This window comes from Fringilla coelebs (assembly GCF_963513975.1).
Source record: "Fringilla coelebs genome assembly, chromosome: 5".
Classification (NCBI taxonomy): Eukaryota; Metazoa; Chordata; class Aves; order Passeriformes; family Fringillidae; genus Fringilla; species Fringilla coelebs.
The window spans coordinates 47,956,384-47,970,963 of record NC_140033.1 but is presented as its reverse complement, the minus strand read 5'-3'; the positions used below and the strand labels follow the sequence as shown (position 1 = coordinate 47,970,963).

The 14,580-nt window shown below is 36.8% G+C and overlaps 1 protein-coding gene across 1 annotated transcript in view; it reads right to left on the bottom strand.

The window, feature by feature from the left end:
• Positions 1-14,580, bottom strand: part of UBN2 (ubinuclein 2) — a gene marked incomplete at its 5' end in the record, with an annotated part of 44,308 nt that overhangs the window by 15,593 nt on the left and 14,135 nt on the right. Inside the window, 7 exons of the mRNA XM_084206225.1 lie at positions 512-625; positions 1,237-1,355; positions 2,691-2,820; positions 3,515-3,585; positions 6,818-7,316; positions 8,295-8,407; positions 9,619-9,756. Of these exons, the coding sequence (XP_084062351.1) occupies positions 512-625; positions 1,237-1,355; positions 2,691-2,820; positions 3,515-3,585; positions 6,818-7,316; positions 8,295-8,407; positions 9,619-9,756 (1,184 nt within the window). The remainder of the gene's footprint in view (positions 1-511; positions 626-1,236; positions 1,356-2,690; positions 2,821-3,514; positions 3,586-6,817; positions 7,317-8,294; positions 8,408-9,618; positions 9,757-14,580) is intronic.

Sequence of the window (14,580 nt, the reverse complement as noted above, 5' to 3'; positions counted from 1 at the left end):
ACTCTTGAGAGATAAAGAATTTGTGTTCAAAGGGAACAGAAGTTAAGATTAATGCATTAGTCTAGTTGTTGTTGGATTGGGAGGCTTGCCAAATCAATATCACCAATCTTGATGGCCTGTCCTCCTGTGGCAGAAATCTCTAGTCCTCACTGGTGTTTTGTAATGTATTCCTAGAAAGGTGAGAAGCAGTTATAACACCTGTTCTTTGCCTAAAGAAGCTCAAAGTCCTGGAGTCAGAAAATTGTCATGTATTTGGATAAAGCAGAAAAACAAGCAGTGAAACGTGAAAGGGTTGGACATAGGACGATTTTCCTTTCGAGTTAAAGATGAAGATGTTTCACCATTACAGAATTCCAGTTTGCCTATTTTACATCTACAGTCTTCAAAACTTCTCCAAGGTGTAATTCTGGGAAAAATTATTTATTCAACAGTATCATGTAATAACATCCTCTTGGAGATCCCTTTATAAAGTCAGTGAAAATTCTTGGTGGAAAATGCAGTTTTGTCTTACCTCACTGTGTCATCCCAGTGAAACTTCTTTCTGGGTCCAACCACCCTCTTTCCAGGTTTCTCATCATCATCTTCCTCTGATCCATTTTTCTCTCGTTCATCCTCTGCTTGCAACCTACAGTTGGAACAATTATTTTCTTTAGAACTATTCTATACAGACAAAATATTTCATTGAAAAAGGAGTGTCATTCTAGCTGTTGGGGGGGGAATAACCCACAGAGGACCGATTTTCACATTTTGCTATACTTCTTCATAGGATAAATAGTTTAATTTCCCCCTCCCCACTGTTTTCTGGTTCTCAGACAAATGAAAAGGACACACTGTACAGATGCTTTCACTGATGTCCCTATAAGCTTTAGGGAACTTATCAAACTATTAATACCTCTCCAAGTCTAAAATTACTTAACTATGATCAAAACAGTTACAATGAACAAGGACAAAATATATCAATAACCTCAATACCACCCTCCTCCATTAATCCACCATTTTAGGAATCAACCAGTAATCCTTCAGATTATTTTTTCTATCAAGACCTATCTCAGTTAATGGAATTTCTCTCTGATGTCAGACAATAACACTTACACAAAATTAAGTGTTTTTTGTACAATTAAAAAAGACACCCTTAAACTGGAGCTGAGTGATTTTCTGAGCTAAGGAAGTAAATAACACGGATAAAACTTCCAGCTGGGTTCTAAATAGACTTGCACAGCCTCCAGAATAACCTACTTGGCATTCTTAGCTTGATTGCGGGCCTGACAGTCCTCTTGGTACTTGCATAACTGTTCAGGCATGACGTTACTGACAGCCAGTTTCAGCTTCTGCAATGGCTCTCTCAAGCGGTCATCCTGTGAAAAGAGGAGTACCAAAATAATCCTATTAGATGTAAAATAAAGAGCATTTCAGATTGTCTCATGAAAATTTCTGGATCACTCCCAAGGTAACATTGCCAGTACTATTTATGGACTGCGACAGACATACTTCTACATGGCACTTGAATCCTGTTAGGTGCAACAGCATTATATAAATGCACGGAAGTCTTGAGATGAGAAACAACAAAAGATATTCACAAATAAATGTGTCATGAACATCCCAAAACATTATAGCATGATGTCTTTAACTAATGCTTTTAAATTAAAATAGGCAAGGGGAAAAAAACTAAGGGGGGGAAAAGTGAAATAAACTGACCAATCAATATCTCACCATTTGCAAATAAATAGCCTATTAATCAGGTCTCCAAGAACTGTGGTATGAAAACATCCTAGGTAATGAATAAAATATGAATATGTATTCTATTATCCAAGTAGTAGATCGTTATTACATGCAATTTATGTACCTGAAAGGTAAGGACTATGTATTTAGAATTGTCTCCAAACATTAGGAATTTAAAACATTAAGGTAATATATTTTACACTTCTCTGCATGTTTTAAATTCAATTTCTACATCTGACTTTACATTAATAATTTAATTGCTTATTGAAAAGAAGTAGAATATTCTTTTATGTTTATCTGCTTAGAAATAGCATTTGAATCTGTTTGCCTTATTAGCAAGCACCAAGACCTCTGCATTCATCTTCAGATCCTCTGCAAGATTTAGTCCTGGATTTTATCTAAAGAATCTGGTCAGAGACTTCAGATCACAGATAACTTTTCTATTCAACAGGAAAACAATCTTCAAAAGAAAAGTAACTGAAAATGGCATACAAAGTATTTGTAAGACCTAGCCACAAAAGGAAATTTGAAGAAATAATACAGGCTGGGTCATCTATCACCCACGTGGCCTTCCTTTTTTCTTGACACAAAAGTGAAAACAAAAGTACATATTTTTAGCCTATCATAACCATTATTACTGTGGCATTCTAATTCTGCTGCTTTGATATGTACCCTAAAACTACAGTAATACTTAGTGATGACAGCAGAAACACTCCTTAATAGCCTGTAGCCAGCTTTCAAGATGAAAGCCCTTCATTCTCAACTAAAAACTCTGAAACACTTAAAATATTTGCTCCTAACGTAGTGACAATATCACCTATATGGAAAGAAGCTTTTAAACTTATCTAGCAACTGATCCAAAACATTTTTCTTGATTTGAAGCTGTGCGGCTGCTGCTCTACTCTGCTGCAGTCTGTCCTCCTTGCTGTCATGTAATTGCCTCCTGCTGGAGGCGCTCTCCCCATCCTTACCTGGACATTGAGGTGTAACTTCTTCAGGCGCTTTATCAGCGTGTCCTTATTGCACGGCACGAAAGCCTCCAGGTGTGAGTACACCCCGTTGCGGATGGCAGGATTCACCTCCTGCAACTGCAGCTCAATACTGACAAACCAACAGGAGACACTCGGTCAGACACACTCCAAGGTAAAGATGACATCTGAACAAAAACCTAAGGAAGCTTTGGAAGCATAGAATATTCTAGCTATGCATACTAAAAAGAACAGCTTGGGATATTTTCAGATAAGCTTTTTTATAAAAGGAAGAAGTCCTAATCAATGGCAAGAAACCATTTGTGTATGTAGTTGTCCAGCAATGTTGAACACTTGTTCAAATTTAGTTTACACCCACCACTGTGAATCAAAATTGATACACTTTGGGATATTCTTCTAGAGATATGCTTTTGTTTCATAGATTATGAACACAGAACTTTCTATATTAAACCCTTAATTGAAGATTACAGAGGAAAAAAAAATCTGCTGTTTGCCCTCATGAAAGCTGAAGGTCCTTTGAGTAACAGAAGTGGGAGACAGGAATAAATAAAGGCAATGTTGTTGAATTTTACACACAAAGTCAAGGACCAGGGCACTACAAAACATTTTACACTGGATAAAGACAGACAGGCATGACAGGAATTATATGCATATATAAGTCTCTTTAGCTAATAACTCACTTAGACTGATCTACCTTCATTGACTTTTAAGGGATTTGTTGGAACAACCTCAATAACACTTCCTCTTCTGTACTTTTCCTTTCAACCCCTTTCCAAAAAGGGAAGGTTCTACAGATAAGCACTTACTCCAGAAGAATATTATTCATGTCTTGTGTGAAAAACTTCTTCCTGCCTTCTTCATCAAACATCTTGGCAGCCTAAAAATACAATTAAAAAAAAGCATTCAAGTTCATAGAGTATTTTGAACCAACAATCTTGGTATTTTTACTTTTACAGCCACATCACATTCTTATTTCCCAGAAAACATTACTTGGAAAAGAATAATGAAAACCAAGCTATTCTCAGCTGTTTAGCAAAAACTGAGGATTGTCACTGTTATACTTAAATATACACACCTTGCTCTAGGGCAGACAATCATTCTGTTTAGGATCTGCCTGGATCACTGATGTTAACACATTCATCTTTTGAATAACCATTAAGAAAATTGTAGATGTTTTATCACCATCACCACCACCAACACTCTACTATCTGTGTTTTAAAAAGAGAAGCATTGTTTGACAGGTCAAGAAGGCAAAAGCATTAACTAACACATTTCTACTCCATCTTTTTCTACCTGTTATGTGCCTCATCCAGTTGCATCTCTCCAGCTTTCTTAGAGCTCTCTCAAACCTTCACTGCAATTTCTACAACAGGATTATATATGCTAGAGGAATACCTCACCCCTCTTTTCTGCTGCTACACTGTCCAGTATTCCTGCCATCTTTAGACTGTATCTTTAGTATTTTTGTCTGGCATTTTTGTTCTATCAAGTTTTTACTGATCTCCCAGCAATTCCCATGCAGAATCCCTTTATCTTTGTTCTTACAACCTAGATACATTTTTCTTTTCCCCAGAAGGAATGACAGCTTATAGGACAAAGCCAATTCCCTGTACCATTTTACAAAAATCAGTAAGAACCTTTCTCTCATGTACACCTACTCTGCAGAAATTCAGAAGTTGAGAAAAAAGAGCCCTTAAGAAACCCCATTGAATAGTGACTTGCAACAAAATAATTAAAAACTACAAATAAGTCCAAGTGTTAACATGATTAATTTATTACTATTAAATACTTACTGTTCTTGCTCTTTGTAACTGACTCATTTAAATTTGAAAGAAAAATGTTTTCTAAAAATGGTGAACTCTACCTCTCTTCCTATGTGAACTGCACAGGAAAAGAGTGTGAAGTCAAAGCTGTAAGGTAGCCCATTGTCTGAATGCTTTATCACTTCAGTCATGAGCACTGATACTGGAGTTTAAGTTCCTGCAAGGACTGCATTCCACTCATTGCTTTCTACCATAAATACAGCTGCTGAGGGGATGGTACTGTTTAAGAACACTGAAGCATTTGTCCTGCTTCACAAAGGTTATAGATGCCTGCAAGTGATAGGGTACCAAAAAGACAAGTCAAAGTTTTAAATCCAGCACCTATATGCCTAATTAACACAAGGATTAGAGTTTCATCTGGTTTATATAAAGCAGAAGGAAAAAGCTTTGACATTTTAGTCCCAGGTAAACCTTGAAAGGCAATTCCAGCATTATACTATTATGCTGGACAGCACTGCTGGCTTTTAAAGAGAGGAACACTGGCAGATTCAAAAACTTCATCACTATTACTAACTACGGTTGGGTTTTATTTCCAGAGTGATTATCTTGACAGTGACCTTCAAAATAGAAAAAAACCCTTTTATTTACTTTCCTACTTGTATACAGTGTTGCCATCTGTCATGGTAGTACAGAATAACCCACTCGGGGAACTATAACATATCAATCTGCCAAAGGAAGTCAGGAAGTTTTTATTGCCTTTAGTCAGTGGCTTTCAAATATTTTTGCAATCTTGATATATTATACCCCACCCAGAGAGCATAGGCTTCTTCCTACAGCTTTATAAACTTTTCTTTGTGCTAAAGAGATCTAAAGCTGCAAGAGTCTGGTAAATATTTGACAAGACTTTCATTTGTAGTGCTTTTTTGAAGCTGTCAGTTTGCAATTTACAGGAGGTATGGAAGTTGCAATCTTTAAGTCAACATATAGTCTAGTTGTCTCCCCAAGCATAAACTTAAACTTCCTCTGCTTAGCCAGGAAGATTTCAGAAGACACTGTCAAAAATGGAAGAGTTCCCAGCTGGTCTAGAGGAAGGTGTCCCTGCTCACAGCAGGGGGATTGGAGTTGATGATCTTAAAGGGCTCTTCCAACCCAAACCATTTTATGATTCTATGAAGAGTTATGTTTTCCAAGAGCTACTGAATTAAAGATGCCTCCCAAGTGGTTTGAGATTGTTATACAGAGAAGCAACATGAATTAACTTGGGGGAGGTCACTAACACTTCCTGAATTTTGGCCTAATCCATTTCTGCACTTTTGCTAGAAGCTTATTGTTGATTCATAGCAAAATTAACCTGCATACTGAAAGGTAGATAGAAGCTCCTTCACTTCAGAAAATATTAATTCCTTGGCTGTATTTAGCTTGGTATGTTAAAAATAAATAAGAAAACTAGAAGGCATTTCTATACAGGTAAGAGCAAAGCAAACTCTGGAATTGTTTGAATTATTTTTTGTCCAAAAAAGGAAGCAAGTTTTGAAAAAGCAGTTAACTGTGAGTAAATAAAAGCTGCACTTAATACTAAATAAGGAAAAGCTGCACTTTATTCTAAGTAAGGAAAAGCTTTAATATAATAATCTGAACAAGCAACAAATTTATTCTCAACTTAGGGTAACATCCATAACTGAAACAAGGAGTATGTAATACCTTAATAGCTCCGATCCCTTTCAATAACTTACTGGAATATTCATAACTTGTTAATTTAACATCTTTCATCCCATTTTTGAGAAGTTCAGATTCCATTCTAACCTTCCAGAAGAAAAAGTTCAGTTTTGTGGTTGGTTGGTTTGTTTTCTGTAGTTGGGTGGTGGTTTCTGGTTTTGGTGGTTGGTTTTTATTTGGTAGGTTTTTTTAAACTGCAAGTTAAAGTCAAAAAACCTGGATCCAAAATACACGGATTTGTAAGCTGCAGTCATATTTCGGGTAACCTCCTCCAGAGTAAGAAAACACCCATTCCATTTTATCAAATAATAATTCAAGTTAAAATAACACTGGTATTTCCATTATGGAGAAAAACCCATAAATAAATGAAAATTACAAGTTATTGTACATAAAAGATTTAGAAAACCTCGTTTTCAATGTGAAACAAACACTGCTAAAACAATTGACCTGCATCATCTCTGCCTGTTTTCATCTGAGTATAAACGCAGCCTTCAAGATTGCTATTAACATCAGTCCTTTATTCCTAAAGTTTCAGCCAGCAATTCAAGGATGACACTCAAGGTCCTAATTGTTCTTCCTTGCTCTCTCAGATTCTTGAATGCAATCCACTACCAGCGAATTCATACTTACTGTTCGAAGGTCTCCAATGCGCTTTTCAAGTAGCACAGGCAGACCTTCAGGGAGGGCAGGCACCTGCTTGGGTGTCATGACCTGAGAGGTGTAGGTTGCCTGAGTGACATTTCCATTCTCTCCTGACAGCTCAGAGACCGGGCTGCCATCAGAAGTGCCATCAAGCAACTTGTCAAAGTCAATGTCCCCCAGCATCTCCAGGGCACTTTCAGTTTCTTGCAGGAGCTCAGGTTCATTTGTGCTACCAAAAATGGAGAGGACAGGATCGTTGATCCTAAGATTCAAGTCAGCGATATCATTTCCTGCACTGAGCGAGGAGGAAGGAATTTTACTAGGGGTAGAGGTTGCAACAGTCACTGGAGGTTTTGGACTAGGTTCCTTCTTCCTCATGGCTTCCTTCTCCTTTTGAAATTTACGGATCATGGCAGCCAGAGAGAGCGAGTCTTTATACAATTTCTTTTTCTTCTTCTCAGACTTGTGTGAATTTAAGGCCATTACTCTGTAGAGGAAAGAAATCTTTCATTAGCGTGTGACTTTTGAGGCCTTAGTAACCTTTAACAACACAACTCAAAGTTTAGTACAATTAAAATTTATCAGGGGGAAGAAGCAAGTACTTCCTGCTTCCATCTTCAGACCATTTTATCAATTACATTTTATATACATTAAGCCAAAGGTTATTTCATTTTGACTTCTCAATTTAATTATGGAGAAGTTGGCCCAAGTGTTAAAAGCCAGAGCAGATTTACAATACAAAAATACTTAAATTTGCCTCTCAATACTGCTGAATGGTGGCAGGTTGCCTGTACAGCACATATGTTAAAATTCTTTTCATTGCTAAAAATTTTTAAATGCAGGCTCAAAATCTATATTTTATTTAAACTGAGAACATTCCACCAATTTGTCACCTTGATGAAAAATTAGGTCAATAAATTTTCAATATTCAATGTGAATATTCACAATAAGACAGCCTCCATCCACTCAGCAATAGTTTTCTAGGAGCCACCTAATCTAGCCCTACCACCTTAATCTTTCTCTGCTAGCCTCAGAACTCAGGAAAGCACAAAGTCAGTAAGAAATACGTAGAAGAATAATTAAACTGTATTTACAGCTTTACAAATGAGAAACAAAGAATAGGAAGAAAATTATTTTTTAATAGAAGATGGAATTCGCAGTGCTATCTTAGGTGCTGGGTAGGACAATGACGCTTTATGCTGTTCATAATACTCAAAATTTATTTTCTGTGATTTGTCTTTCCTTATTATTCCTTGTGTAAAGTTTCAGGGGCCAAAAATTTAGCCCGTAGGACTGCATAATATAAAAATCCCACACAAATTCTGAAACAAAATCTATAAGCTATTAATTACAGTTTAAAAGTACAAAATTCAAAAGAGCTGTAATGATCTTGGTATGGCAACACAGTCTCGAAGCCAAACCTCAAATATAATTGAAGGGTTCTTATAAGGAAAAAGAAACCCACCCCAACTGCTTAGGAACTTTCATTTTCCGAGGCTTCTTCTCCTTTTCTGTCCCTTCATCTTTTCGCTTGCGTTTCTTCATTCCTCGATCTTCACTTTCTTTCAACTTTGCTATCTAGAAAAGAGATCAAATAAAGGAAAGTGATTCTTCCACCCTAAAGGACTTCTACAGCAAGAAACATTGTTTTCTTTACACTTTCCAATTCAGAGCCAGGAAAAACACCTCAATGCGTGTAAAGGCAAATAGTAAGATGGATTCCTAGCAGTAATTGCAGTTACTGACAAGTGTTAATCATTAATCATTTTTAAACACTTATGAAATTTAGAGTTTTCAGTAAGAGAAATACTCTAAGATATATGCAGACTGCTGCCCAGCCAGTATGGCCAATGGCTACCTTGGAAGAGGGAATTCCTGCACCTTCTTCTGCTACCAAAGTCCCATTGCTGACTGTGAAGCTGCCCACTATGAAACTTCTTTGCTGGTCAATACAGACTTGCCTCCCCTCCCTTGCCCATCCTATCTGAGGGTGCAGGGAAACAAAGTCTTTGCACTGTGCGAGCATTAGCCAGCAACAGGCAAAATTCTGGTGTAGTCATCAACACCATTTTAGTCACAAATCAAAACCATAGCATCATACAGGCTGCTCGAAAGAACATTATCCGCATCCCAGTGACAGTCAGTACAAGAACCTTAAAATTGTTCTAGAGCAGGAAGGACACCAGGAAGCACTAAGTTCTCAGAAATAGCATGCAATTTGTAAATGTCATATTGCAATTATGTTTGCATTGATTGTAACTTGTCAAAGTTTATGGAACATCATGCAGTTTGGAAAAATTGTGTATATAATTTTAATATAGCTATTCTTATTAGCTGAGTTTATTTTAACAGGTATTTTGGTTTAAAGTATGGTTTAATGGTTAAATATATTTAAATTTGGTTTAAAATTCTCAATGTTAGGAACAATTTCATATCCTGCAAACTTTGTGCAAAATAATTAAGAACAGTATTGATGAATTTAAGGTCTAATCCTGTATAATAAAATTCTTACAAAATTACAGAATCATCTGTCAGTTCAAGATAGGTGGACTCAACTTGTCAGGCTGCCTAAACAGATGCTTAGTCTTACACGACTGGACAGCCTGTGAACCTCCTGAGTTAGTTACTGAATGCTAGTACAAGAGCCACAAACCAGAAAATACAATAAAACAGTGCCATGCATCATTCTGCCTTTGGACTCTTCATCTGAGCCATTGTAAGTGTATCAAATATTTCCAAAGTCCACTTAGCTTCTATTCTGTAAAAAAGCCTTAATTAAAATCACTCACTTTAGGTGGCCTATGCTTTTTGTCTTCTGCAAAGTCTTCATCCTCTGATTCAGATGCCTGGCGAAACTGCAGCGTACCAGTGTTGATATAAAACCCTCCATATTTGGTTGTCAGGGATGCAGGAACCAATTCATCATACTGGGCAGGAAAAGGAAGATGACCTTATCAGCATTTCTTAATAAACTAAACATGTATTTCATTCACCAGTACCTACACATAAAAATATATATACCAATTCACAGCATAGCTTGTTAGAATAGAAAAAGTAGAGCAATTTTAGAGAAAATTAAATGGTTGAAGTAGAGAACATTAATAACACAGAGTATGCTTCCAACACAATGCTCTTTTTTCAACAAAAAGGCAGCATTACAGCATTAAAACTACTGCTTTCTCAATGAAACCCACCAGTGTCCTGCTCAAAACCCTACTTCTTTTAAAAAGTTCTCTGCAATTTTTTTTGTTAAAAATGCTAGCCCAGACATAACAAGCTTCACCACAGCATCTGTTACCTTATTTCCAATCTTAGATGTTTAATACAACATTACCTCTTAAACAAATACCACAATTCCAGGATTTTTTTCATTTGAAGGCAAACATTCTCACTTTGTTCAGACAATTTTAAAACCACAAAATGTTTCAAACTATATCAACAGTTTATTTTGAAAAGTACTTAGTATTTATGAAGAATTTCCAAGTTAGAATTATAAAGCTGAATCTCAAAAATATTGAAATCCAAAGACATTAAAAAATTGGTCAATAATCAGTATAGTGGATGACAATATTAATTCTATTATTACACGCAACCAACAACCTCCATGCCACGTAAAATATACTGAAGATAAAATGGTTTAAGAACTGAAAAGTCTAGGCCACCAAAGACTTTTAGAGAGGAAGAAGAATTATCCAGGAAAGTAAAACAGTAAATATGTACTTCAAGGAAGCTGGAAAAAGAGCCTGAACTGGAGTCCTACCCAGGGATTTAATCTGAATAAGTAGTTAGAAACTTCCCTGACTTATTACTTTTTATCTTCCTGGAACTCAGTTAACAAGCAGTAATGGGAAAGCTGGTGACAGCATTTATAAAGTATCCTAAGATTATTTGAAAAGCTAGCACAAGAAAGTGAGAGAATCTATCAATGGAACAAAATGAAAGTGAAGTGACTTAAGAGTGGACTCATCATTAATCTTAAAAGACCAGGAGGACCATGCAGAAAAAACTTGAGAGTGGAGGTTGTGTAGGAATTTCAAAGAAAATTCATGCTTTTTCCACAGCTCTCAGAAGCAGCTTCATCAGGTGCAAGGAAAATAAAAGTAGAGAAAAGCAATTATTATCCACAGTGCTCAACAGACATAGCAGACATTTTCCACTTGAGCTAACAGGGTGTCAACTGAATCGGTAAGGGTGGGGCAGAAAAAGACCAAAACTGAAGAACACAGTGGTTGCCCCGTTAGAAGGAAAAAGCCCACAGTCAAAGCTGGGACCATTATCATAGGAAGCAAAAGCCAACACAGTAAAGACTGAGATGCAGAGCAGTACAGGAAGGCCTGGGTAACACACAAGTAAGGATTAAAGACAGCCCACAAATGAGGAATCATGAATCGCATCAATCACAGCAAATTATCTGAATGATCAACATGCTGTGTGGCACAGATCCACTGGAACAAGGCAACAAGAAAGGCAGAATTCATTTAATATACAGAGTGAATGTATTCCATAATAGTCAACGGGCAAGTAAGATCAGCAAGATGCGGTGTTTAACAAAGCAGTTGAGCTTTCAACAGCTTCTGTTGAGGACTATGAATTTAGTCAGACCTGATATTCAGTTCCTCTTAACCCTTGATTTTTCTTTAACCAAAATCTGCTTATACCGTGAACCTACTGAACAAGGTATAACTTTTAACTCAATGTTGTATTTTAGACATAGGGGCCTGCAGACCACAGTGCAGCTACTGTACACCCCTCTTTGAGCTAAGCTTACTATTTTCTAGTGCCCTAACTAAACAGAAAATGAGTATGTTTGTATAAGGTATTAGTAACAGAGATTAGGCTTCATTTTGAAGTGGTTCCAGAGCTCTCAGTTAAAGGGAACGTGGCTCTTGCAAATTCTAAATCTTTTAATTGTTTTCAAGACCTTTGCTTTAAACTAGTTTTTCTGTGTATGAAATCACACAATTTATCTTATGAACAAAAATGAGTTTAAAGCCCTTTACAGTGTTTTGCTCTTCCTTACACATTTCAAGGGCAAGAATCAAAAAATCTCAGTCCTACAAAGAGACAGGACTTGACTCCTGTGAACACAGGTTTGTTCTACAACTAATAATGGAATCATCCTGCAGACAACAAAATAAGACTGATAGACTGTCTGACCATGTAAAAGCAGGTTCATATGCAAGTTATTTTAAACAATTGTCCTTAAGCTACATTACTATGCTTTTAGTGCTATTAATCTCATTAAATGTTTTGGTATGAAAAATGATTTGGTTTTTTTAAAAAATAAGTTAACTGGCTTGAACTTCATCACTATACCAAGAACAGGGATTCTTTTATGGATTATACCAATTTAGTTCTGAAATCCAGACCCACAGCAGAATCCTGTATTGTCTACTCTTGAGTCCAGGTATTTTGACCACAATCCTCAGATATTCTACTGTGATCCTTCTCTTCATGCACCTCCCTTCCAGACAAGAACTTCCAAAAATGTGTTTGGAAGTGAAAAAGTTTTTAAACACTTTACTAAGTCTTGGAAATGAGATTTGGTGCAAACATGTCCAAATAACTTAACAAATGTAGCTTGTTATTATTTGTTGTCAAGGATAATTTTTGTACCTTGCTTAGTTTATTTTTGAGGTAGGTCTAACCAGCTTGGGGTAGAAGGAACTGTTTCACTGATACTGATCATCAGCAGCCCACTGAATAAAGGCCAAGCTACTGAAATGATGTCAAACATAGTTCCTTCAGTGAAATGGACTAAATATACACACTGCACTATACACTTCAGATACTTCAAACATACAGAACTGACTAATCTCTATGCTTCAAGATGCAGAGAACTCAAATGCATTCTTTGGCTTTGCCATCCTTTAGGGCTAAGTTTTCAAAAAACTACTAACTATCTTTCCAAAAACTGCAGTATAATAGAACCTACAAGGAAATCTTGAACAAGGTTAAGGGGAAGCAATGCATTGCTTTGCTAATCCAAGGAGACATCAAAAAGCAAGCACAAATGGCTTCCCTGTGATAAAGAAGGTTTCTCTTCCAAAATGCACAGGTAAGTTGGCAGGTTGATTTGTTTTTCTTTTAACCCTGGGGAAAACAACAGCTGACAGAGCACAGAAGAAAAAAACATAAGAGATTATAAAATATATACTACTTCGCCCAGGGTAGTCTCATAGGAGAATCACAGTTTAGTAGTCAAGATATCATAATCCATCAGCCTACCTGAGCACCTTGAGAGAAGTACCAATACACATCTACTCTCCTGTTTTGTTCCCATCTTGACAAACTTTATACCTCTCCACCAGCCACTAAGAGCTATGCTATTAGCTTGTGACCTTCACTTCACAGAGATTACATTCTTCTCACCTTGAAAACATTTCAGCCAAAGTTACAAAATGTATGACCAGCCATGTGACCACTTTTATCTGTGCAACTGAATTCTTTCAGAGCTTGAGCTCTGACCTGACCCACAATGAAAATCTAGTTCAGTGTTAAATAATTATGTAACATATTACTTAATCTCTCCAGGTTTAATGTTACAGAACTACTAGAAGATTCTGCAGGAAAGAAGTTATACTTTCCCTGTCATTTAACATGAAGAGCATATTTTCCCTATATGACCCTTAAGACAAATGCTCTTATCAAAGATATGTTATTCCGGCACGCTATAAACGTCCCTTTGTATTACACTAGTAATCATATTGTTTGTGCATTTTTTGGGAAACACGTAGGTACTGCTTAAACAAATTCATCTACTCAAAGAATAGCTGATCCAAGGCCATGATCTACCCCTCTAGTAGCTCAGATTACTTTGAAAAGTGATTTTGTGCTCTTTGAAAAATTAAATCTAGCAAAATACAAGATGCTGCTACAACCATTATTATTTCCTCCTCCTACAGATTTAAAGAGTGGTACTACACAGGCCAGATTCAAATCTCATGTGTTTTCAAGAACCTATGCAGGTGCTGAATTTTCAATTTATTCAGTTTATTCTTATTCTTTCCTAAAGAAGGGCATGCCTTCTTGCAGAAAGAGCACGAAACCATTACTACTGCTTTAACAAACATCAGACATGTCCTGCAAATTCAACTACCTTTGTTCCTCTAGCCATTTTGGTTCTTGTATCTGCTTAGTACTTCCATCTTTATCTACTGGTTTGATACTCCACTTTATACCTAGATGTACTCTGGGGTGAGGAGGATAAAAAGCAAAGAATTTCCAAATTGAAACTTGTCCTTGTGCTCCCTTGAATGCAGAGGATATGTCAGGGGCGAGCTGGCAGGCGTCCCCTGAAGACACGCGGGAAGCGTGCACGGCGCATTATTAAAGGTGACACCGTGCACTCGGCTAAGTGAGCACTATTCCCCCAACACACAACTTCCAAGCCTGGGCAAAGTGACAATGAACAAGGAAGACAGTACTAATATAAACACACCAATCCAGAGCCAATGAAACACTCAGCAAGTGAACCTCTTAAAAACAGAAGCTTTAATGCACCCTCATGTATTCAGTGTGGATGAGGTTTGGTTTGCAACTGAGGTGTACAAAGGCAGCCTTGTCCAGATGAAAAATGCCACAGTGTTCAACTTCTCTCAATACAACATGAAAGTATTTTTAATAATGGAACCTATGGGGTGTTTTTCTGTAAATGCTTTTAACATTTGCAGGTTGATAGCTTGGTTGTTTTGTTAGGATTTTTCAAGAGACAGTGATCTTTTTAAAACAACAACACTCCTTTCCATAGT